The following is a 23,933-nucleotide window of genomic DNA, read 5'->3' on the forward strand; positions in this document are numbered from 1 at the left end:
TCCATTCAGTAAAGACTTGTTATAATCAACTCCTGCAGTCCGTGTCTCAATTATACACGGACATAATAAAAACTGCTAAAGCTGCATTTTGTGTTAGAGGCATAGTTTGGGGTGGGATAGATCTTCCTGCTGGTTTGTATGTATTTTGCCTTCCCCATCCACCTTGAAGAGAGGTGGATGGGGAAGGAAAAACTACTAAGTAAGGTGCTCAATTTAGTAGGCTAGCTGAGAATTAACGAAACAGTAATTGATGAATTCAGATTAATAGACTCCCATTAAGTTAAACTCATCACCTTAAACTGGATAATGCAAATGTTGTTCCTAAATTGTAAAAAGATAATGTTCAAACTTTTTTGTTTCTTAAGTTGAATTGAATTTAAATCTATATAGAAATTTATTGCAACATCCCATTCTTTTGTAGGTACGCTAACGGTAGGAGACCTGGTGATGGTAAATGGGCTACTTTTCCAATTGTCTCTTCCCTTAAATTTTCTGGGCACCGTATATAGAGAGACACGGCAGGCGTTAATAGACATGAACACTTTGTTTACCTTGCTAAGCGTTGACACAAAGATCAAGGTAAGGTAGTACAGTTCTTGAAAGTCAATGATGCAGGACTCAAGTTCTGGGTTGTTAGCCAGAAATTGGTGTGTGAATTTGTGTATATGTTATATATATGTGTATGTGTGTGTTATGTGTCTATGTATATGTATAGTTAATGTATTGAAAACCTTTCCATTAAAAACTGAAGGTTTGAAGTGTCCAAAACCGTCTCAAGTCATTAATTTCTGGGTGGAAAACCTGATGTGGATCTGGCTCCCAGCTGAGTAACGTAACTTTGTTTTTTTTGACTTTTTTAGGAAATAAAAATGGCTCCAGTACTTCAGGTTACTCCTGAGAAATCTACAATCACTTTTGACGATGTTTACTTTGAATATATTGATGGTCAAAAAGTTCTCGATGGAGTATCATTTGAAATTCCTGCTGGGAAGAAAGTGGCAATTGTAGGTGGTAGTGGTTCAGGGTAGGTGGTCATTTACACTGGTAGTCTTGCCATTTAGATTTGCTTTTCAAATGTTTCCAATTTTCTCCACTTTATTCATCTTTCTGTCTCTTGAGTTTGCGTGTTGTCTCATAATTTTCTTTCTCTCTCACACTTATGAGCAGGAGTCACTGTTTGATCAGCAGTGGACCCCTAGCTGACTTCCTCTTTTAGCCCAGGGACTTGCTGTCCCACTGATATTACTTGATTCAGCATAGATGAGAAACTGAACTAGGGACTTCTCTAGTCAGTGATATTGCTTAGCTAATGCCATTTTTTGTTCCTTTATTTTTACCTTGCTTTGAAAATTATAATTTCAGAAACGAATGTTCCTGTTTTTGATTATTCATTTATCAGTAGTTAACCTCTCTGACCAGCAAAGTGTTGGTGATGTCATCTGCTAGCATGGGGGTCAGCTTCCATATATATGTTGATAGTGCCCAGCTATACCTCTCATACCACATCCCTTGAGGCCAGGACCACATCAGTGCTGTCAGACTATGGCCTAGAAATTCAGTGCCCTTAGCACCGATTTTGCGGCGCTAGAGGGCCGAGCGCTGCAATTGGCGCCGGTTCCTAAATTGCCTGGGGCCCTTCCGCGGCGGTAGACCGGTAGCGCTGCGCCGGCACCGATGACGTCATCGGTGTGCGCAGCGTCCCGGTTGCCGTGGTAACCCGGCCCCAAGCCGAAATTCAGTTGCGCCCGCCTCGCCCGTGGCAGGCGCAACTAAGACTCTGGCAACAGAGTCTTCCCCCAGTGTGCGCCGGCGCATAAAGGTGGAGCGGCGGCCGGCCGCGTTCCCGGCGGCCGCCTGCCCGCACCTCCCTTCCCGGACTCCTGCATTCCCCCCCCGCGGCCCTGATCAGTGTCTCATGCGAGCCCGGCACTTCCCCGAGGTGCCGGGCTCAGATGTCGGGTCAATCCGCCGGACAGTTGTCGGCTGCAGGCAGCTCCTCCTTAACAGGAGGAGGAGGCCTGCAGTTCCCCCGCCTGCCGCACCGCATCGGGTGCCGCAGCGGGGGATTAGCGCCGGGAAACCCAAGTTGACGCCCGTTTTGAGGCGCTAAAGGAGGGTTTTAGCGCCCGCCTCCGTCTGGGCCCGGCGCACCCGAATTTTCGTCGGGCGCTGCCGCATTACCGCTGGCGCAAACTTTCTGGCGCTACAGCCCTGGCAAGACCAGAACCCAATTTCTAGGCCCATGTGTCTACATCAAGTTGTGAGTAAGTCAAAAAAAAATTCCAGATATTTTCGGGAGGGCCAAAGCTATTGTATTTGGCTCACACGATGAACTCCGCTCCCTTGCCACTCACTCCGACCCCCTCCCCGGCCATTGTCCCAGGCTGAGCCAGGCCATGCAAAACATTGGCATCCTCTTTGCAGAAATGAGCTTCAAACCCCAGCATCTATCCATCACCTAGTGCGTTAATTTCCACCTCCTCAATATCACCAGCCTATGTCCTTACCTCACCTCTACTACTATCAAAACCTTTATTCATGCTTCTTTCACTCCTAGACTCTCTTTCCCCAATGTCCTCCTTTGCAACCTTCTACATTCCACCTTCCCTAAACTCTGTTCACAACTACATCGCCTGTATCCTGTCTTGCACTAAGCCACACTTGTCTATCACTCTTGTCCTTGGTGGCCTCTTTGTTCCTAACCCCTAACATGTTTAATTTAAATAAAGCCCTGGTCTTAAAATCCCTCCACAGCCTTTAATCCTTTGATTGAGCTTTTGTGCACTGCCCCCTCCATTTGCTCCACCATTGGTGTCAGAACCTTCATCTGCCTTGACCCTACACACTCATTCTCTCACTAAACCCTTCTGCCTCTCCACTACTTTCTCAACATTTAAAAGCATCCACAAAACTTATCTTTTTGACCAAACTCATTCACAATGCTGGGCTTGATAGACATCCAGGAGCAGTTTAATCCACTGGGTAATGAATTTAATTGGGTAAAAGTCATTCAAAATTTTGAAGGTTCCAGTCTGATCATTATCAAGATATTAAAATGCAATGCTACTTATCCCTATCCTGTTATTATACAGAAGCAGCAGTGGTATTGATCGTAAAGCAAAGATTGTAAAAAAAAATCAAACAGAATTCCCTAATACAATTATTTATATATGTACACAGCTATCCTCCAACGTGCAAATTATAGTTACGGCAAAGCATTACATAGAATTGCATAGAGTCTACGGCATAGAATCTACAGCATAGAAACCGGCCAGTCAGCTGAACTAGTCCACACAAACCTTCTCCCACCCCTCTTCATCTAACCCAATCAGCATATCCTTCTTCTGCTTTCTTCCTCATGCGCTTATCTAGCTTCCCCTTAACTGCACATATGCTATTTGACTCAACTACTCCATATGGTAGCAAGTTCCACATTCTTACCACTCTTTGGGTGAAGAAGTTTCTCCTGAATTCCCTATTGGATTTATTAGTGACTATTTTATATTTATGATGATCTCTTGTTTTGGACTCTCCCATAAATGGAAACATTTTCTCTACGTCTATCCTATCAAACCCTTTCATATTCTTGACAATCACTATCAGGTCACCCCCTCAGCCTTCTCTTTTCTAGAGAAAAGAGCCCCAGCCTGTACAGCCTTTCCTGATAAATATATCCTTTCAATTCTGGTATCATTCTTGTTAATTTTTTTTGCACCTTCTCCAATGCCTCTATATCTTTATAATACGGAGACCAGAACTGTGCATAGTACTCTAAGGCCACGAATTTAATTGAGGAGACGGGATGTGGGCGGGACCGCTGGTTTCTGGTCCTGCTCCCAGCTGCATCCGCTCTGTGATATACCTATCAATTCCTCCAATAAAAGGCGAAGAGTTACGAAGGTGACTAAAGGTTTTTATTGACTAAATAACAGAGCCCACTCTCGTGGGTGATCCGATCCAAGCAGGAGGAATACCAGCCAGTCGCTCACCTTTATACCTGGCCTGGTGGGTGGAGCCAAGGCGGAGTCGGCAGTGGTCATCCCAGGTATAGCAGTGTGGCAAGAGGCGACCTCGTACCGTGATACAATAGTGGTCAGTGATACAGTTATAACGAACAGTGGTGAACAGTGCTAACTACTAACAGTGATACGATAGTGAACGTGGTTTACCACATTCACCCCTTGTTTAGAATTAAGTCCGGCGGGGTGAAGTGTACTACCAATTCTGGTAGGTCAGTCTGTCCGGAGGCTTCGTAAGCCCCTCCGATCGCCGCAGCGGTGGTGTTGCCTTATCCGGTGCTGGTGCCTTATCCGGTGTTGATGCTGGTGTTTGCGTGGTCGGCGAGGGCTCGTGGGGTTCCGGCATGCCGTCTACCTGGACTGAGGTTGGGGGGGGTGGTGGCGGTGTTTCCGGATCGGCTGAGGGTGCGAGGTCTCGTAGGGAGACAGTGTCCTCCCGCCCGTCTGGGTACGCCACGTAGGCGTACTGGGGGTTGGCGTGCAGGAGGTTCACCCCCTCGACCAGGGGGTCCGTTTTATGGGTCCTCACGTGTTTCCGCAGCCAGACCGGCCCCGGGGCGGTCAGCCAGGTTGGTAGAGTGGTTCCCGTAGTCGACTTCCTGGGGAAAACGAACATTCGTTCATGGGGGGTGGTGTTAGTGGCCGTGCAAAGTAATGACCGGATGGAGTGCAGCGCTGTCGGGAGGACTTCTTGCCAGCGGGAGGTTGGGAGGCCCTTAGACTTTAAGGCTAAGAGGACGGCCTTCCATACCGTCGCGTTCTCTCTTTCCACCTGACCGTTACCTCTGGGGTTGTAGCTGGTGGTCCTGCTTGCTGCAATACCTCTCTCTAGGAGGAATTGCCGGAGTTCCTCGCTCATGAAGGAGGAGCCCCGGTCGCTGTGTATATAGTTCGGGAACCCGAACAAGGCGAAGAGGGCATTCAGGCACTTAATGACCGTGCTACTGGTCATGTCGGGGCAGGGGAAGGCAAAGGGGAAACGGGAGTACTCATCAACGATGTTGAGGAAGTACACATTACGGTCAGAGGACGGGAGGGGCCCCTTAAAGTCGATGCTCAGGCGCTCGAAGGGGCGGGTGGCCTTGATCAGGCTTGCTCGGTCCGGCCTATAGAAGTGCGGTTTGCACTCCGCACAGGTCTGGCAGTTCCTGGTCATGGTCCTGACCTCCTCGATGGAGTAGGTCAGGTTGCGGGCCTTAATGAAATGGTAGAGTCTGGTGACTCCGGGGTGGCAGAGCTGGTCGTGGAGGGTCTGAAGCCTATCGATATGCGCGCTGGCGCATGTCATTCGTGAAAGGGCATCAGGGGATTCGTTCAGCTTGCCTGGCCGGTACAAGATCTCATAATCGTAGGTGGAGAGCTCGATTCTCCATCTCAAAATCTTGTCATTCTTGATTTTGCCCTTCAGCTTGTTATTAAACATGAAAGCCACCGAACGCTGGTCGGTGAGGAGGGTAAATCGTTTGCCTGCCAGGTAGTGCCTCCAGCGCCGTACTGCCTCCACGATCGCCTGGGCCTCTTTCTCGACCGACGAATGTCGGATCTCGGGGCCCTGTAGGGTCCTTGAGAAGAAGGCCACTGGCCTCCCCTCCTGGTTTAGGGTGGCGGCTAAGGCGAAGTCGGATGCGTCGCTCTCCACCTGAAAGGGGATGGACTCGTCCACTGCGTGCATCGTGGCCTTGGCTATGTCTCCCTTAATGAGGGAGAAGGCCGCGCACGCCTCCTCCGTGAGGGGGAAGGAAGTGGCTTTCAGGAGGGGTCTGGCTTTGTCCGCGTAATTGGGTACCCATTGGGCATAGTAGGCGAAAAGCCCCAGGGTTCTCCTAAGTGCTTTAGGGCAGTGGGGGAGGGGTAGCTCCATGAGGGGGCGCATTCTTTCTGGGTCGGGGCCGATGATTCCGTTCTCCACTACGCAGCCGAGGATGGCAAGGCGCGTGGTGTTAAACACGCATTTCTCCTTATTGTAGGTGAGGTTCAGCCGTTGGGCCGTACGGAGGAATTTCTCCAGATTCGCGTCATGTTCCTGCCGGTCGCGGCCGCAGATAGTGACGTTATCTAGGTAGGGGAATGTAGCCTGCAGTTCGTTCTGGTCAACCATCTGGTCCATCTCCCTTTGGAAGACCGAGACCCCATTAGTGACACCGAAGGGGACCCTAAGGAAGTGGTATAGGCGCCCATTCGCCTCGAAGGCGGTATACTGGCGGTCCTCAGGGTGGATAGGGAGTTGGTGGTAGGCCGACTTCAGGTCGATGGTCGAGAATACTTTATACTGTGCAATCTGATTGACCATGTCAGATATGCGGGGGAGGGGGTATGCGTCCAGCTGGGTATATCTGTTTATGGTCTGGCTGTAGTCGATGACCAGGCGGTTTTTATCGCCGGTCTTTACGACTACGACCTGGGCACGCCAGGGGCTGCTGCTCCCCTCGATAATGCCCTCTTTCAGGAGGCGCCGCACCTCAGAGCTAATGAAGGCTCTGTCCCCGGCGCTATACCGCCTGCTCTTGGTAGCGACGGGTTTGCAGTCGGGTAAGGTTAGCAAACAGAGAGGGTGGCGGGACCTTGAGGGTGGAGAGGCTGCAGGTGTTACGCAGTGGGCGGTTTAACGTTTGCTGGTTGTTGACTGTGAGTGGGGGGAGGGGTCCACCATATGCTAGGGTTACGCTTTGGAGGTGGGATTGGAAGTCCAGCCCTAGTAGGACGGCAGCGCAGAGATGGGGGAGGACGAGGAGTTTAAAGTTTTTATACTCCGTGCCCTTAACCGACAGGGTCACGACACAGTAGCCGCTGATGTCCGTGGCGTGGGACCTCGATGCCATCGAGATTCGGCTGCGCGTTGGTAGGACAGAGAGGGAGTAGTGGCTCACCGTGTCTGGGTGGATGAAGCTCTCCGTGCTTCCGCTGTCGAACAGGCAGGTCGTGGCGTGGCCGTTCACTTTGATGTCCATCATTGACTTGGACAGATGGTGCGGGCGGGCTTGGTCCAGGGTGACGGAAGCTAGTGTGTAGCTGAGCGAGTCGTTGTCATCTGCGGGCGAGGCGGTCGGGCGTGGTGAGTAAAATGGCGTCTCCCACGAGGTAGGGCCCCATGAGGCACTATTGGGGTCGGTTGCCTTAATCAAAGATGGCCGCCCCCATGACTCATGTGTGGGGATGCTGGCCTCAGTTGCCCTAAACAAAGATGGCCGCCCCCATAGTTCGCATGCGGCACTGCTGGCCTCTGAGGATCCGCTCCTGCAGGCCTTGGAGAAGTGGCCTTTCTTTCAGGCAGGTTTTGCATATGGAGTTCTTGGCTGGGCAGCGCGACCTCGGGTGCTTCTCCTGGCCACAAAAAAAAACAGCCGGCGGCCCGATCGCGGATGCCCGATGTCGGTGCCGGGGGTGGCGGGGCCGGTCGGGTCCGGGACGCCGACGCAGAGGTAGGTCCCGGGGGCGGCGCTGGGAAGGGTGCTGTGGTAGGGGTCGGGCCCGAGTCCCAGGGTCGCGAGCAGTACCTGGTGAATGCTTCCTGATCTTGGTGGGCCACTTCCAGGGAGATAGCGAGGGCTTCAGCTTTTTCCATGCTGAGGTCTTTAGCTTCCAGCAGTCTTTGCCGTGAGTACTCGGACCGTAGGCCTTTCAGGAATGCGTCGCGGATATTATCTTCAGTATTTTCGGCTGCCGACACCGATTTAAAGTCACAGTTCCTGGCGAGTGCATATAGCGCCTGTGAGAATTCGGCTACTGATTCTCCTGGCTGTTGCGGCCGTGATCTTAGGAGGTGCCTAGCGTACATGTAGTTTACCGGGGTCCGGTACTTCTGTTTCAGCAGGTTGATGGCGGTCTCGTAGGTAGTCATGTCCTCGATGAGAGTGTATACTCTCGGGCTCAGTTGTGCCTGCAGGACACTTAGTTTGGATGCCTGAGGGACGCTGGATTCTCTCAGGTATGATTCGAAGCAGACCAGCCAGTGTTTAAAGTCTGCGGCTGAGTTTGCTGCTCGTGGGTTCAGGTCCAGGTACGGCGGTCTGAGGGCTCGCAGCCAAGCTGGCTGGTGTGGCTGTGCTCCTGGGAGCTGCGCTGGTGGCTCCTCCGCCGGTTGTGACTCGTTGTCGGACATCATTAAATTTAGTCAATAAAATTGATATACCTATCAATTCCTCCAATAAAAGGCGAAGAGTTACGAAGGTGACTAAAGGTTTTTATTGACTAAATAACAGAGCCCACTCTCGTGGGTGATCCGATCCAAGCAGGAGGAATACCAGCCAGTCGCTCACCTTTATACCTGGCCTGGTGGGTGGAGCCAAGGCGGAGTCGGCAGTGGTCATCCCAGGTATAGCAGTGTGGCAAGAGGCGACCTCGTACCGTGATACAATAGTGGTCAGTGATACAGTTATAACGAACAGTGGTGAACAGTGCTAACTACTAACAGTGATACGATAGTGAACGTGGTTTACCACACTCTGCAGACGTGATTTTACCTTGAATGGCCTTGTTAAGCCCGCCCTGTGGGCTTACTGGCCAATTAACAGGAAGCGGATCTGATGACGTCATTTGATGATGCGTCATCAGCCGGTTTCCTTAAAGGGACCACGTCCACTTGGAGTTTGACAGCATTGAGGTGCTGCAAACACTGACAATCACTGCACAAGGGTGGACGCTTGCACCCAGGCTCTCCAGTGACTCCCTCCCTTATGGAGGGAGTCACAGCATGCAGAGAGGTTCTCTTCCCTTCCAAGGGCAGAAGAGACCACCCCAGGACACCAACTTACCTTGCATCTCCACCCAACCCCCTCTATCTACTTTATCACTTCCCCATCTCACTAGCCACCCCTCACACTCAACCTCATCCTACTGCAAGCATACCAACTAACAACACACAAGGGTAGGCACTTGAGAGGTTTAGCCAATGTCCATGTGAAGTTTCTGGTAATGTGTTGGCATACAGTGAAATCTCTTTTTCAAAAAGTGCCCCTTATTGGACAGATCTGAGCGCATCTCAGTGTCTTACTGAGTACCAGTGATTGTTCAGTCTTAAATCCACCCCGCCCGCCCCCCCCCCCCCCCCCCCCCCCAAACCGCTATAGTGATGTGTGTGCATGGAATGGCTTGGACATTAAAGGGATGCTTTACGGTGCTGGTGTGGGATGGTGTCAACCTGGCACATCATGTGGCAGCCAGGGTTTAGTGTCAAGTGAAGAAAGTCTGGCCATGGTGATGCCATCGCTGGCCTCCTGGCCAGCAATTTTGTCAGGGGCTGATGCCCTGTGTCCAGTGCAGCATCAGGTGATGGCGGAGAGGGTTGTTGATGTTGCTGATATTGGTGTGCCTGGTGATGTTGGTGTTGACGCTGATCGTGGAAGGATTCAGAGGACCAAGGTCTGATTGTTTCATTGGCTCCGATGTTGCTGGAATAGATGACAGCTGCGGGTGAGATGACAGACGATCTGTCAATGGTGAGAGGTGTTCTCCCAATGAGGTGGCACTGGACATACAGTTGGATCTAAAAACTTGTAAGCTAAAGAAATCTCTCTTAAAAATGCAGTAAACAACATTTTCTGCGCTCTGAAATTCACCATCTGCAACATGGCATCCTTGACACCACTTCTGCAGCTGTCAGCTTTTCACAAACAGCAGAGCAGACTCAAAACGCGCCAGGTTGAGCTGGCGTGTTCCCTGAACAGCGGGTAACCAGTGGGGGAGAAAGTAAAATTAGAATTAAGCCTCAAAATCCTCTTAAATTGGCTCTTAACAAGCCATTTTAACTAGCTGAATTGTATCTCCCGCCGCTTGGTGTCGGGTCAGTTCTGCACTGACAGACCTGACACCTGGGAGACTCGCGTGGAGGCGGGTTGACAGTGGGTTTCCTACCCGCTGTCAATCTTTGCAATTTTGACAGCAAACCCGCTCCCTCAGTGCTATTAAATTTGCGGCCTAAGTGTGGTCTAACCAAGGTTCTATAAAAGTTTAACGCAACTTTGATTTTCAATTCTAACCCTCTAGAAGTGAACCCCAGTGCTTTGTTTTTTTATGGCCTTACTGATCTGCATTACTATTTTTAGTGATTTGTGTATCTGTACCCCATGATCCCTTTTGCTTCTCTCCACCATTTAGCAATATGTGGCTTTATTATTCTTCCTACCAAAATGCACGACCTCACACTTCTCTATATTGAAATTGATTGCCAATTACACGCCCATTCTGCAAGTTTAATAATATCTTGTATTTTCTTGCGTTTTTCCTCAATATTAACTATACCCTTCAATTTGGTTGGTGTCTGCAAATTTTGAAATTGTACTTCAGATTCCCAATTCTAAAACGTTTATGTAAATTGTGAACAACAGCGATCCCAGCACCGATCCCTGTGGAACACCACTTCCTGCCTTTTGGCAGTTGGGTAGCTACCCTTAAGACCTACTGTTTTCTAGCCAGCTTGCTATCCATTCTGCTACTTGTCCCCGGACTCCATATGCTCTGATTTTAATCATGAGTCTACTATGCGGTACCTTATCGAAGACCTTTTGAAAATCCAAATATATTACATCTATTGCACTCTTTCTGTTACTTCAAAGAATTCAATAAGATTGGTCAAGCATGAAATCTGTGCTGACTGCTGTTTTATATTTTGCTTTATAGATGTTTTTTCTATTGCATCTTTGCGAAAAGATTCCTTTATATTTCCTAACGCCAACATTAAGCTAACTGGTCTGTAGTTCCATGGACTTATTTTCTCTCTCCCTTTTAAAATATAGGAATAATATTAGCTGTCTGCCTGTGCTCTGGCACTATTCCCTTTTCTAATGAATTTTTATATATATGTAATGGTGCCTCTACTGTCTCTTCTCTAACTTCTTCTTTTAATATGCATGGATGCAATCCATCTGGATCAGGGGTTTAATCCTCTCTAAGTTTGATTATCAGTTATCTTCCCCCTTTCTATCTTAAATGGCTTTGTATCTTTTTTGTCCTCTACTAATGTCTTGTCCACCTTGTTTGCCTCAGTATTTCCCAGAGAGACTATCAGGTTTACAGTTCTGTAAGTCATGGAAAAAAATCTCCTAATATTGACCATCATTAGTATAGTAGATCCATTCATGTTTCTACAAAGGCTTGTAAATGTCTTAAATAATTGTACAAATTCTTTCTTCTTGTTTAGGAAAAGTACAATAGTGAGGTTGATGTTCCGCTTCTACGAACCTCAGAAAGGGAGTATTTATGTGGCTGGTGAGAATATTAAAGACATCAGTTTGGAAAGCTTGCGGAAAGCCATTGGCGTTGTACCACAGGTAAAGATAATTATAAGTGTCCTAATGTCCTGTTTCATCTGGTCTCAAAATGCATTAGGTGTATGTAAATGTCTTTGTTTAAGCAGCTGCCGTATGTAGCCTCAAAGTGAAGGAACATCTGAATCTATGTAGATTTGATATCCATAGACTTTTGGGGTGGGGGGTGCAGGGGAAATGCAAACTGACATATGGTAATAACTTACAGAACAATTGTCATACTCAAAATGAGTAAATAGCATGAAATTCATTGCCTTAGGGAAATTGTCAGCCAAATTGTTAAATGCTTCTGGTAGCACGGCATTGGTCTGAATTAATCTTGCTTTGGGCAATCTTAACTTCTGAAAGTGGGAGCCCAACTTGAAGCTGACTGCAATGACAGATGGTAGACTGTTGTTTTTCCTGATTTGGAATAATTTAACTGCATAAATACATTAGCTTTGATGAGCTGTTCTTCTGGAATTTGCCTTGCATGCTAATCTTCTGAGGATTCAAAAATGTGTAAACTCTATGTAACAAATCTTTATGATGTAGATTTAGTGCATCTTTTAGTTATGAAACAGATTGAAGTCTTGGCCAGGCCACTAGATGGAGTTTTTAAACGCTGCAGGCTTTATACAAGAGCTTCTGTCTAAAGGCTTTGCTATTTGTACACTTCAGAGATGGTGTTGTTGAAAAGACCATGACCCACTCACTGGCTCTTGTCTAATGGTGTAGCCTCTTTGAAGCACTTCCGGACATTTTTCTACATTAAAGGTGCTATGTAACTGCAAGTTGATGTTTGTATTCAGCAATTAACTTGAAAGGTATGCAAAGTCTCCATATATCTTTTTCATTGTGAGCGAGGTGTATCTTGTATTAAATTGATTACTGTGGGGCTCCCATGATGTCGCATGTACCCATTTAGCCTTGCCCTACGATGCATAGCCAAACAGGCCAGGGAAGTCTCCGCTTCAATCTCTGGTGTTCGCTGAATTAGCTGATTTGGTGGTAATGACTTTATTTTGCCACAATGTCCCTGGGGTGTGAAGGAAAAAAAATCAGCGCGGATTCCTGTTCCTCATCAGTGTTTTCTGCTGGAGAATGCACAGGTGAGGACAGGTTTGAGCTTGGTTCTGATGTCTGCCATGGTCCAAGATCCTACAACAACTCATTGTCTACGTTCACACAATGGCCACTTGGCTGTACTGAAGTGTTGCTGAAGTCTGTGGAACGTGCCTTAGAAGAGAAATCATTTTCAAGGGAAGAAATAGGACTACAATCAGTTACAATGAGCTATAATAACGACTCAAAAGAACACACTTGAATACGCCATCAGCACTCTCTCATCACTGCTCTCACAAATGACATCAACTCTCTAGAAAAGCTTTTGTACAGCTTATTAAGCAAAGATTGGAAACAGTGAGTGTAGTGTATGTGCCTTTAAGAGCCCCATGTGTACTGTAATGCGGGTAATGGCCACTCGGGCTATATAAGCTTGTATATTGTGTTGTATCAGTTAGTTCCCCTCCAGACTTTGTTTAGTAAACACCTATGAAACCAACTCCTGTCTTCAGTGTCTCTATCAACACACAGACACAACAGTGGCGACGAATTGGAAACGGACTTACCTGCAATTCGGCAGCCCCTCAAGGACATCGATTCCTCTGGCGTCCAAAGTTGAAGAAAAATCAAGAAAAAGAAAAAGCTGTGGTTTCACCAGCTAGCCAAGCTGGTGGCAGGTACTGCAATAATCCTTCCTGGGCGTCGGGCTGGGGCTCCAGCGACTGTCTCTGCAGCTGGGCCAAGCAGCGAAATCGGAGGCAAGCAGTAACAGACGGGGAGGGAGCACTCGGGAGACGGCCGGCGCTGCAAGCAGGTCGGCGTTCAGACCTAGAGAGAGAGTCCGGCGGGAACGAGTCTCCAACTGTAAATAAATAAATAAATAAAAAGAACGGAAACCGCGGGAAACAGCGTTGTCATCGGCAGCAGTGGCGGGGAAGCGCGGGAAGCGCCATATCTTTTCTGCAGAAAAGAAAGAAAAGCGCGGGAAGCGCCATTTTATTTCTAGGATGCCTAAGTCTGGCAATATTGATGCTTTTGATAACGAGATAGAGGATTGGACCACATGTGGAAAGAGTGGAGGTATATTGCACCGCAAATGCAATAGAAGATGAAAAAAAAGCTTCAGTACTGCTAAATCTAATGGGCGCAAAGACATACGGGCTGTTACGAAATTTAATCACTCCAGCCAAACCAAAGGACAAGAATTTTAAAGAAATTGTTGATACCCTACAGGAGCACTTAAACCCAACACCGCTGCTGATAGCAGAACGATTCAAATTCTTCAAGAGAAATCAACACAAGAATGAAAGTAACGCTGAGTACCTCACCGAATTAAGAAAGCTATCAAAACACTGCCAATTCGGGGCAGGACTAGCAGATTATCTTCAAGACAAATTCGTCTGCGGTCTCTTAAGTGAAGGAACACAGAAAAGGCTGCTTTCTGAAAAATATTTAACACTGGACAAGGCTTTCAGTATGGCTGTATCATACGAAGCAGCCGCAAGAGGAGCTGCAGAGATACAACAAAAGACACAGGACTTCGGCACCCATGAAATGACACAGGGTTTCGAGAGATGTTATCGCTGCGGCAGATCCACCCATGACCAGAGGGACTGCTGGTTCAAGGACAAAGCATGCAGGCAATGCGGAAAGATTGGACACATTGCACGGGTATGCCGATCTGGACAAAATAAATCCACGGACAGGAAAAAAAAAATCAATAAAGAAAAGTACAGAAAGGTACAAATGATGACGGACAGTAGCTCCGAAGACCAGAAGAGCGATAGCGACTCCAAAAACAAGAGACTAAGCTGTCTCAAATTACATAATGTAATTGCCAAAGATGATTACCAGACCATTTGAGTTACCCTCACGATAGCAGCGTCCCCAGTTAAAATGGAGCTAGATACAGGATCAGCTCTGACCGTAATAAATCGACGGGATTACGAGCGGCTATTTCCGCATATACCTTTTAAAAGACACATCCATTATCTTGAAAACATATACGGGGCAGAAAGTATACCTGTGGTAAACCACTGTTATACCTGTCTGTAGGTGTATGTGTATTCCACTAGGTACAGGTCTGGACATGCCTCGGCTGACTCCTCCCACTATTCCAGGTATATAAGTGACTACCTCCCAGTCCCTTAGTATTCTGGACGGGTCGACCACTCGAGACAAGACCTTCATTCTTTAGTTAATAAAAGCCTGGTTGTTACTCGCTTAACCTCAGTCTTTTGAGTAATTGATGGCGCATCAATACCCCAAAGGAAAAATAAAGGTGCCTGTTGTATACAACGGCAAGGAAATACAAAAGTTGTATTTATACATTCTACAAGATGGTGGTCCACCGCTGTTGGGACGTGAATGGATCAGGAAAATACGTTTAGACTGGCACTCCATTCAGGCACTGACGGTGACCAGTAAGAAAAAAAAACGATGATGACGTCATACCTGAACGATTAAAAGACATCTTGGCCAACGCCGAAGAAGTGTTTCAAGAGAAACTAGGAACCTTGAAAGGCATCACCGCCTCAATAAAAGTGGAAGATGCAGCAATTCCCAAGTTTTTTAAGGCAAGACCGGTGCCATACGCAATTCGTCCAGCAGTCGAGGCAGAGCTGGAGAATTTGGAAAAGGCAGGCGTATTATCTAAAATAGATTGGAGCGAGTGGGCAACACCCATCGTTCCAGTCATGAAGAAAGCATTGAATAATGATAAATCTGAAGAACAGAGAAAAATTTGCATCTGTGGAGACTTCAAGGTGACTGTAAACCTGGTCCTTCACACGGTACAGTATCCTCTTCCGAGGATAGAAGATATTTTCGCCTCACTATCCGGAGGGAAACGTTTCACCAAAGTTGACTTGGCACAGGCATATCTACAGATGGAGGTTGAAGAGGCCTCTAAAAAAAAAATATCTCACGATAAATACACAAAAAGGTCTGTACCAGTACAATCGACTGGTTTTCGGAGTAGCATCCGCTCCAGCTATCTGGCAAAGAGCTATGGAGCAAGTCCTCCAAGGGATTCCAGGGACTCAATGCTACCTAGACGACATCCTTGTAACAGGAGAAAACGACAACGAGCACCTTGCCAATTTGGAGCAGGTGCTCACTAGGCTGAGAGAACGGGGCCTACGAGCAAATCGCCCCAAGTGCGAATTTTTCCAAAATCAAATATATTGTGGCCACATAATTAATAAGGAAGGGTTGCATAAGTCACCTGAGAAAATTGAAGCGGTCATAAAAGCCCCAGCACCTGAAAATGTTTCACAATTAAGGTCGTTCCTGGGATTAATAAATTACTATCATAAATTTTTACCGAACTTATCAACTCTTCTACACCCTCTTAATGAACTGCTACAAACGGGAGTAATTTGGAAATGGAGCGAAGACTGTAAACGTGCCTTCCATAAATGCAAAGACTTAATCACGTCCAAAGAAGTTTTGGCTCATTACAACCCATCACTGCCAATCAGACTGGCGTGCGATGCATCCCCTTACGGCGTAGGAGCAGTATTATCGCATAAATTCCCTGATGGCTCAGAACGGCCGATAGCTTTTGCGTCACGCTCATTGAACTCAGCTGAGCGTAACTATGCCCAAATCGACAGGGAAGCACTCAGCCTGGTATGGGGAGTGAAGAAATTCAACCATTACCTACACGGACAAAAATTTACCTTGTTGACTGACCATCAACCCCTCATCTCCATATTCAACCCTAAAAAGGGTGTTCCCATTATGACAGCGCAAAGGCTACAGAGGTGGTCCCTTTTTCTAGGGGCACACCAATACAACATAGAATACAAAGGATCAAAACAGCATGGGAATGCTGACGGGTTATCCCGCCTACCGTTGCCAATGGTAGAAGAAGCACCTACCGTAGACCCAGTGGAGATTTTCCACTCTACCATAGTCGAATGTCTACCAGTAACAAATTCTGCCATTGAAAGGGAAACTAGAAATGACCCGACTCTCTCATGAGTCTACGATTTAACAGTGAAGGGATGGTCAGCACATGGCGAGAATGCTGGCAACAGTGGTTCGCCAAGAAGAGAACAGCTGTCAGTCTGCCGAGGAACCTTGCTGTGTGGATCCAGAGTGGTGATTCCACCCAAACTCCAGGATAAAGTTCTAAAGGAGCTTCACGAGGGGCATCTGGGTGGAGTGAAAATGAAGAACCTAGCCAGGGCGTTTGTATGGTGGCCAGGTATCGATGGAGACATCGAAGAAACGACCAAGAGCTGCCTCGAATGCCAGAAGGTCCAAAACGCTCCACCCCAAGCCCCTCTACATCCATGGGAGTGGCCCTCATCTCCCTGGCAAAGGGTACGCATCGACTTTGCTGGTCCATTTATGGACTCAATGTTCTTAATCGCGGTTGATGCACACTCCAACTGGCCGGAGGTAATAAAGATGTCCACCACCACCACGGAAAAAACCATCACAGTATTAAGGACCATATTTGCCAGGAATGGGCTGCCGGAACAGATCTGTTCTGATAATGGACCGCAATTTGTGTCCGAAGAATTCAGGAAGTTCTTAAACAATGGGGTTAAGCACTACACGTCCGCCCCATACCACCTCGCCACCAATGGATTGGCTGAAAGGTTTGTCCAGACCTTCAAGAAGGCCATAAAGGCCATGGGTAATGAAGACATAAAACTTCAGCACAAGGTGGATAACTTCTTGTTCGCATACAGGAATGCAACACATATGGTTACAAACCAAACTCCCGCCATGATGTTCTTCAATAGAAGCCTAAGATGCCGGCTGGATTTGATCAAGCCCAACATCAGAAGGGACGTGGAGAACTGGCAATTTGAAGGCATGAATGAAAGGCCAACTAGAACCTTCCAGATAGGTCAACAAGTTTTGGCCCGGGACTACCGTACCGAGAAATGGCAGCCTGGAACTATCTGCACACGACTAGGACCGCTGATGTATACCGTGGACATTGGAGAAAGCATAATAAGGCGCCATGCTGACCAAATCATAGAGTCATCCGAAAAGGGACAACTTACACCACAACTCTATACGCCTAACGATGAGAGACTGACTTATAATTAATTAACTGCAGCAATGTGTAGGTTATTTTTCTTGTAACATGTTATTAATAATTACTTAAAATATTATGTACTGGTTGGCTAAAAGGGGAGGAATTGTAGTGTATGTGCCTTTAAGAGCCCCATGTGTACTGTAATGCCGGTAATGGCCACTCGGGCTATATAAGCCTGTATATTGTGTTGTATCAGTTAGTTCCCCTCCAGACTTTGTTTAGTAAACACCTATGAAACCAACTCCTGTCTTCAGTGTCTCTATTAACACACAGACACAACAGTGAGTTTTAAATTTGAGTCCAAGTTACTTATTTCAAGACTTTATTTGGTAAATGTTTTTAAAGCTGAAGCAAGATAGATGTACATAATGTATAATGCATGTAGTGTATTCTATTGCTCAGTAAGCATTCTGGAACTATTACCGGAGCAAGCCCAGGCTGCCGTTAACGTGAATTATTTTGGACGTGTCCTGTTCAATATATTTTGTGTCTTTAAGCGAAATGGTACCCATAGGGCTCTCCATTTAGACAACAGAAAGTGCATCCTTTGACCTCCATATGGGATTCATTGTATGACTTTTAAATTCGTTCCTGGGATGTGGGTGTCACTGGCAAGGCCAGCATTTATTGTCCATCGCGAATTGCCCTTGAAAAGGTGATGGTGAGCCGCCTTCTTGAACCGCTGCAGTCTGCATGGTGAAGGTGTTCCCTTGGTGCTGTTAGGGTGAGAGTTCCAGGATTTTGACCCGGCGACTATGAAGGAACGATATATTTCCAAGCCAGGATGATGTGTGACTTGGAGGGGAACTTGAAGGTGATGGTGTTCCCAAGCACCTGCTACCCTTGTCCTTCTAGGTGGTAGAGGTCATTGGTTTGGGAGGTGCTGTCGAAGAAGCCTTGGCGAGTTGCTGCAGTGCATCTTGTAGATGGTACACACTGCAGCCGCGGTGTGCGGTGGTGGAGGGAGTGAATGTTTAAGGTGGTGGATGGGGTGCCAATCAAGCGGGCTGCTTTGTCCTGGATGGTGTCGAGCTTCTCGAGTGTTGTTGGAGCTGCACTCATCCAGGCAAGTGGAGCGTATTCCATCACACTTCTGACTTGTGCCTTGTAGATGGTACTTCTACAAGTATGTAAAAAGGAAAAGATTAGCAAAAGTAAACGTTGGTCCCTTAGGGGCTGAGACAGGAGAAATTATTATGGGGAATAAGGAAATGGCAGAAACGTTAAACAAATATTTTGTATTTGTCTTCACAGTAGAAGACACAAAAAGCATACCAAAAATGGTGGGGATCCAGGGGTCTAATGAGGGTGAGGAATGCAACGTAATTAATATAAGTAGAGAAACTAATGGGACTAAAAGCCGACAAATCCCTTGGACCTGGCGGTCTACATCCTAGGATTCTAAAAGAAATGGCTGAAGAGATAGTGGATGCATTGGTTTTGATCTTCCAAAATTCCCTAGATTCTGAAATGGTCCCAGCGGATTGGAAGGTCGCAAATGTAACACCGCTATTCAAGAAAGGAGGGAGAGAAAAAAACAGGGAACTACAGGCCAATTAGCCTGACATCAGTTGTCGGGAAAATGCTGGAATCCATTGTTAAGGAAGTGGTATCAAGTCACTTAGAAAATCATAACATGATTAGGCAGAGTCAACATGGTTTTATGAAAGGGAAATTGTGTTTGACAAATTTATTAGAGTTTTTTGAGGATGTAACTAGCAGGGTAGATAAAGGTGACTCCGGTGGATGTAATATATTTGGATTTCCAAAAGGCATTTGATAAGGTGCCACATAAAAGATTATTACACCAGATTAGGGCTCATGGGGTTGGGGATAATATAGCAGCATGGATAGAGGATTGGTTAACAGACAGAAAACAGAGAATAGGGATAAACGGATCTTTTCCAGGTTGGCAGGCTGTAACTAGTGGGGTGCCGCAAGGATCAGTGTTGGGGCCTCAGCTATTTACAATCTATATTAATGACCTAGATGAAGGGACTGAGTGCAATGTATCCAAGTTTGCTGCTGATACAAAGCTAGGTGGGAGAGTAAGCTGCGAGAACAGAGTTTGCAAAGGGATATAGATGGACTAAGTGAGTGGGGCAGTAAGGTGGCAGATTGAGTATAATGTAGGGAAATGTGAGGTTATTCACTTTGGTAGGAAGAATAGAAAAACAATATTTTCTAAATGGTGAGAAAGTTTCAAATGTTGGTGTTCAGAGAGATTTGGGTGTCCTCATGCAAGAAACACAAAGCTAGCATGCAGGTACAGCAAGCAATAAGGAAGGCAAATGGCATGTTGGCCTTTATTGCAAGGGGGTTGGAGTATAAGAGTAAGGAAGTCTTGCTAGAATTGTACAGGGCCTTGGTGAGACCACACCTGGAGTACTGTGCAGTTTTGGTCTCCTTATGTAAGGAGGCGGTGCAACGAAGGTTCACCACTAGATTGATTCCTGGGATGAAAGGGCTGTCCTATGAGGAGAGATTGTGTAGATTGGGCCGATACCCTCTGGAGTTTAGAAGAATGAGAGGTGATCTCATTGAAACATACAAGATTCTGAGGGGGATTGACAGGGTAGATGCTGAGAGGTTGTTTCCCCTGGCTGGAGTGTCTAGAACTAGGGGGCATAGTCTCAGGATAAGAGGTAGGCCATTTAAGACTGAGATGAGGAAGAATTTCTTCACTCGGAGGGTTGTGAATCTTTGGAATTCTCTGCCTCAGAGGACTGTGAATGCTGAATCTTTGAGCATATTCAAGGCTGAGATAGATAGATTTTTGGACTCATGGGGAATCAAGGGATATGGGGATCGGGCAGGAAAGTGGAGCTGAGGTCGCAGATCAGCCATGATCTTATTGAATGGCGGAGCAGGCTCGAGGGGCCGTATGGCCTACTCCTGCTCTTATGTTCTTATGAAAGGCTTTGGGGAGTCAGGAGACACTCGCCGCAGAATACCCAACCTCTGACCTGCTCTTGTAGCCACAGTATTTATGTGGCTGGTCTAGTTAAGTTTCTGGTCAATGGTGAACCCAAGGATGTTGATGTTGGGGGATTCGGCGATGGTAATGCCATTGAATGTCAAAGGGCGGTGGTTAGACGCTCTCTTGTTGGAGATGGTCATTGCCTGGCACTTGTGTGGCGCAAATGTTACCTGCCAGTTGATCAGCCCAAGCCCGAATGTCGTCCAGGTCTTGCTGCATGCGGGCATAGACGGCTTCATTATCTGAGGAGTTGTGAATGGAACTGAACACTGAGCAATCATCAGTGAACTTCCCCACTTCTACCCTTATGATGGAGGGTAGGTCATTGATGAAACAGCTGAAGATGGTTGGGCCGAGGACACTGCCCTGAGGAACTCCTGCAGCAATGTCCTGGGGCTGGCATGATTGACCTCCAACAACCACAGCCATCTATCTTTGTGCTAATTATGACTCCAGCCAGTGGAGATTTTTTTTTCCCCCGACTCCCATTGACTTCAATTTTGCTAGGACTTCTTGATGCCACACTTGGTCAACTGCTGCCTTCATGTCAAGGGCAGTCACTCTCCCCTCATCTCTGGAATTCAGCTCTTTTATTCATGTTTGGACCAAGGCTGTAATGAGGTCTGAAGCCGAGTGGTCGTGGTGGAACCCAAACTGAGCACCGGTGAGCAAATTATTGGCGAGTAAGTGCTGCTTGATAGCACTATCAACAACACCTTCCATCACATTGCTGATGATTGAGAGTAGACTGATGGGGCGGTAATTGGCCGGATTAGGTTTGCCCTGCTTTTTGTGGACAGGACATACCTGGGCAGTTTTCCATATTGTTGGGTAGATGCCAGTGTTGTAGCTGTACTGGAACAGCTTGGCTAGAGGCGCGGCTAGTTCTGGAGCACAATCTTCAGCACGATAGCCAGGATGTTGTCAGGACCCGTAGCCTTTGCTGTATCCAGTGCGCTCAGCTGTTTCTTGATATCACATGGAGTGAATCGAGATGGTTACAAACGCTTCAGCCTTGTCTTTTGCACTTGCGTGCTGGGCTCCGCTATCATTGAGGATGAGAATGTTCATGGAGCCTCCTCCTCCCGTCAGTTGTTTAATGGTCCACCACCATTCATGACTGGATGTGGCAGGACTGCAGAGCTTTGATCTGATCTGTTGGTTGTGGGATCGCTTAGCCCCGTCTATAGCATGCTGCTTCCGTTGTTTAGCATGCATGTAGTCATGTGTTGCAGCTTCCCCAGGTTGGCACCTCATTTTTAGGTACACCTGGTGCTGCTCCTGGCATGCTCTTCTATACTCCTCATTGATCCAGGGTTGGTCACCTGGCTTGATAATGGTAGAGTGAGGGATATGTCAGGCCTTGAGGTTAGATTGTAGTGGAATGCAATTCTGCTGCTGCTGATGGCCCATAGCGCTTCATGGATGTCCAGTTTTGAGCTGCTAGATCTGTTCAGAATCTATCCCATTTAGCTCCATGGTAGTGCCACACAACACGATGGACTGTATCCTCAGTATGAAGACAGGACTTCGTCTCCACAAGGACTGTGCGGTGGTCACTGCTACCAATACTGTCATGGACCGATGCATCTGCGACAGGTAGATTGGTGAGGACGAGGTCAAGTAGGTTTTTCCCTCATGTTGGTGTTCTCACCACCTGCTGCAGGCCCAGTCTGGCAGCTGTCTTTCAGGACTCTGCCAGCTCGGTCAGTCGTGGTGCTACCGAGCCACTCTTGGTGATGGACATTGAAGTCCCCCCACCCAGCGTATGTTCTGTGCCCTTGCTACCCTCAGTCTTTTTCCAAGTGGTGTTCAACATGGAGGAGTACTGAATCATCAGCTGAGAGAGGGCAGTAGATAGTAATCAGCAGGAGGTTTCCTTGCCCATGTTTGACCTGATGCCATGAGACTTCATGGGGCCTGGAGTCAATCTTGAGGACTCCCAGGGCCACTCCCTCCCAACTGTATACCACTGTGCCGGCACCTCTGGTGGGTTTGTCCTGCTGGTGGGACAGGAGATACCCAGGGGTGATGATGGAGGAGTCTGGGACATTGGCTGAAAGGTACGATTCTGTGAGTATGATTGTCAGGCTGTTGCTTGACCAGTCTGTGGGACAGCGCTCCTAATTTTGGCACAAGTCCCCAGATGTTAGTGGGGAGGCCTTTGCAGGTTCAACTGGACTGTGTTGTACGTATGTCGTGTCCAAATCTGGTGCCAAGGTCAATGCCAGGTGCCATATAATACACAGAAGAAGCACATTTGAGATTTGTTCAATATAATACATATCCAACAGCTATAAACAACCACAATACACAAGTTGCACCGGTGATAAGTTGGGGCTGTGTTGGAAACATACTGCATGTATTTAGTTTGTATTATGGATATAACCAAATGACATTTTAATAGTTCAGTAAATGGAAATAAACAATAATCAGCACTTGTGTCATAATATAGATGGCATTACCTAAAATGTGTGAAAAATAGTTATTTCTCATTGTGCCTGAGAGTACAGAGACCATTTTGATTTGGTTGTCTCCTGTTCGTCATTGGCCATATGGTGGCTAAGGCAGTGTTTTAGTGTGGGTTTTCTATAGTAAATAGATGAAGGGTAATGGCTGTTAGAGATTAAATATTCAGTGAGGCTTTATTGTCCATTTTATGGCACATGATTTACATTAATTTATATTCATATATGTTTAGTGTATAAAAATGCATAAGAACAGTTTAGTTGTGACTGAAATATAGCATCGTACTAGATTTAACTTTCATCAAGTGAAAACTCTTCTGTAACTGTCCATCCTGTTGTCTCTTGTGGCTTTATGTTTACAGGGAGCCAAACTGGCATTTTAAAAGATTGTTTACTTTCTTTTACAATGAACTCATCTGCCAGTTGCCACAGCTTGAATCTGCTCTGTGTTTACCTGACAGCATCCCTGGAAAGTGCAGCGGACACTATACCAAATGGTCACTTTACAGTGAATGAATGAGTAGTGACGTTTAAATGACCTTGTCAAACATCCGTTTCTGTTCCAAGAAGTGGTGAACCTGTATGCATGATTTTTAAAATGTATTCTTGAAGATCAGGCAAGGAATACTTCAATAACAGTGGTGTGAAGCATTCGAGATTAATTTGGCTATGGGGGGGGCGGTGGCGGAGGGGCCAGTATATTAATTTGTTATGGCTGTGCTTGTGATTTTGTATTTTTTGTACATTTAAAGTTGGGATTGCTTGTTTTCCTTGACTTCTAGGATGCTGTCTTGTTCCACAATACTATCTTCTATAACCTCCAATATGGGAACATTAATGCAACGGCAGAAGAAATATACAGTGTCGCTAGGCTTGCTGGCCTTCACAACTCCATTCTCAGAATGCCAAATGGTTATAACACTGAGGTTGGTGAGCGTGGACTAAAGCTTTCAGGTGAGTTAAAGGAAGACTGGAGATTGTGTTTGGAGTGCACAGCCTGGAGCGCCAGTTAAGGTGCTGGGTGTTAATATTTGAAACAGCTGGTTGATGTCTTGCTGAATATGCTTTCTAAACTTTTGTCTTCAGCCAGGCCACTAG

General features: G+C 46.9%; 1 protein-coding gene across 1 annotated transcript in view; it reads left to right on the forward strand.

The window, feature by feature from the left end:
* The window catches only part of abcb7 (ATP-binding cassette, sub-family B (MDR/TAP), member 7), an 86,166-nt gene that overhangs the window by 49,869 nt on the left and 12,364 nt on the right, over window positions 1–23,933 (forward strand). The window contains exons 10-13 of the mRNA XM_086000416.1: window positions 422–579; window positions 861–1,024; window positions 11,155–11,284; window positions 23,618–23,789. Of these exons, the coding sequence (XP_085856542.1) occupies window positions 422–579; window positions 861–1,024; window positions 11,155–11,284; window positions 23,618–23,789 (624 nt within the window). The remainder of the gene's footprint in view (window positions 1–421; window positions 580–860; window positions 1,025–11,154; window positions 11,285–23,617; window positions 23,790–23,933) is intronic.

The sequence above is a fragment of the Somniosus microcephalus genome, chromosome 1 (genome assembly GCF_052327205.1).
Source record: "Somniosus microcephalus isolate GS21.2 chromosome 1, FLI_Smic_1.0, whole genome shotgun sequence".
Lineage (NCBI taxonomy): Eukaryota > Metazoa > Chordata > Chondrichthyes > Squaliformes > Somniosidae > Somniosus > Somniosus microcephalus.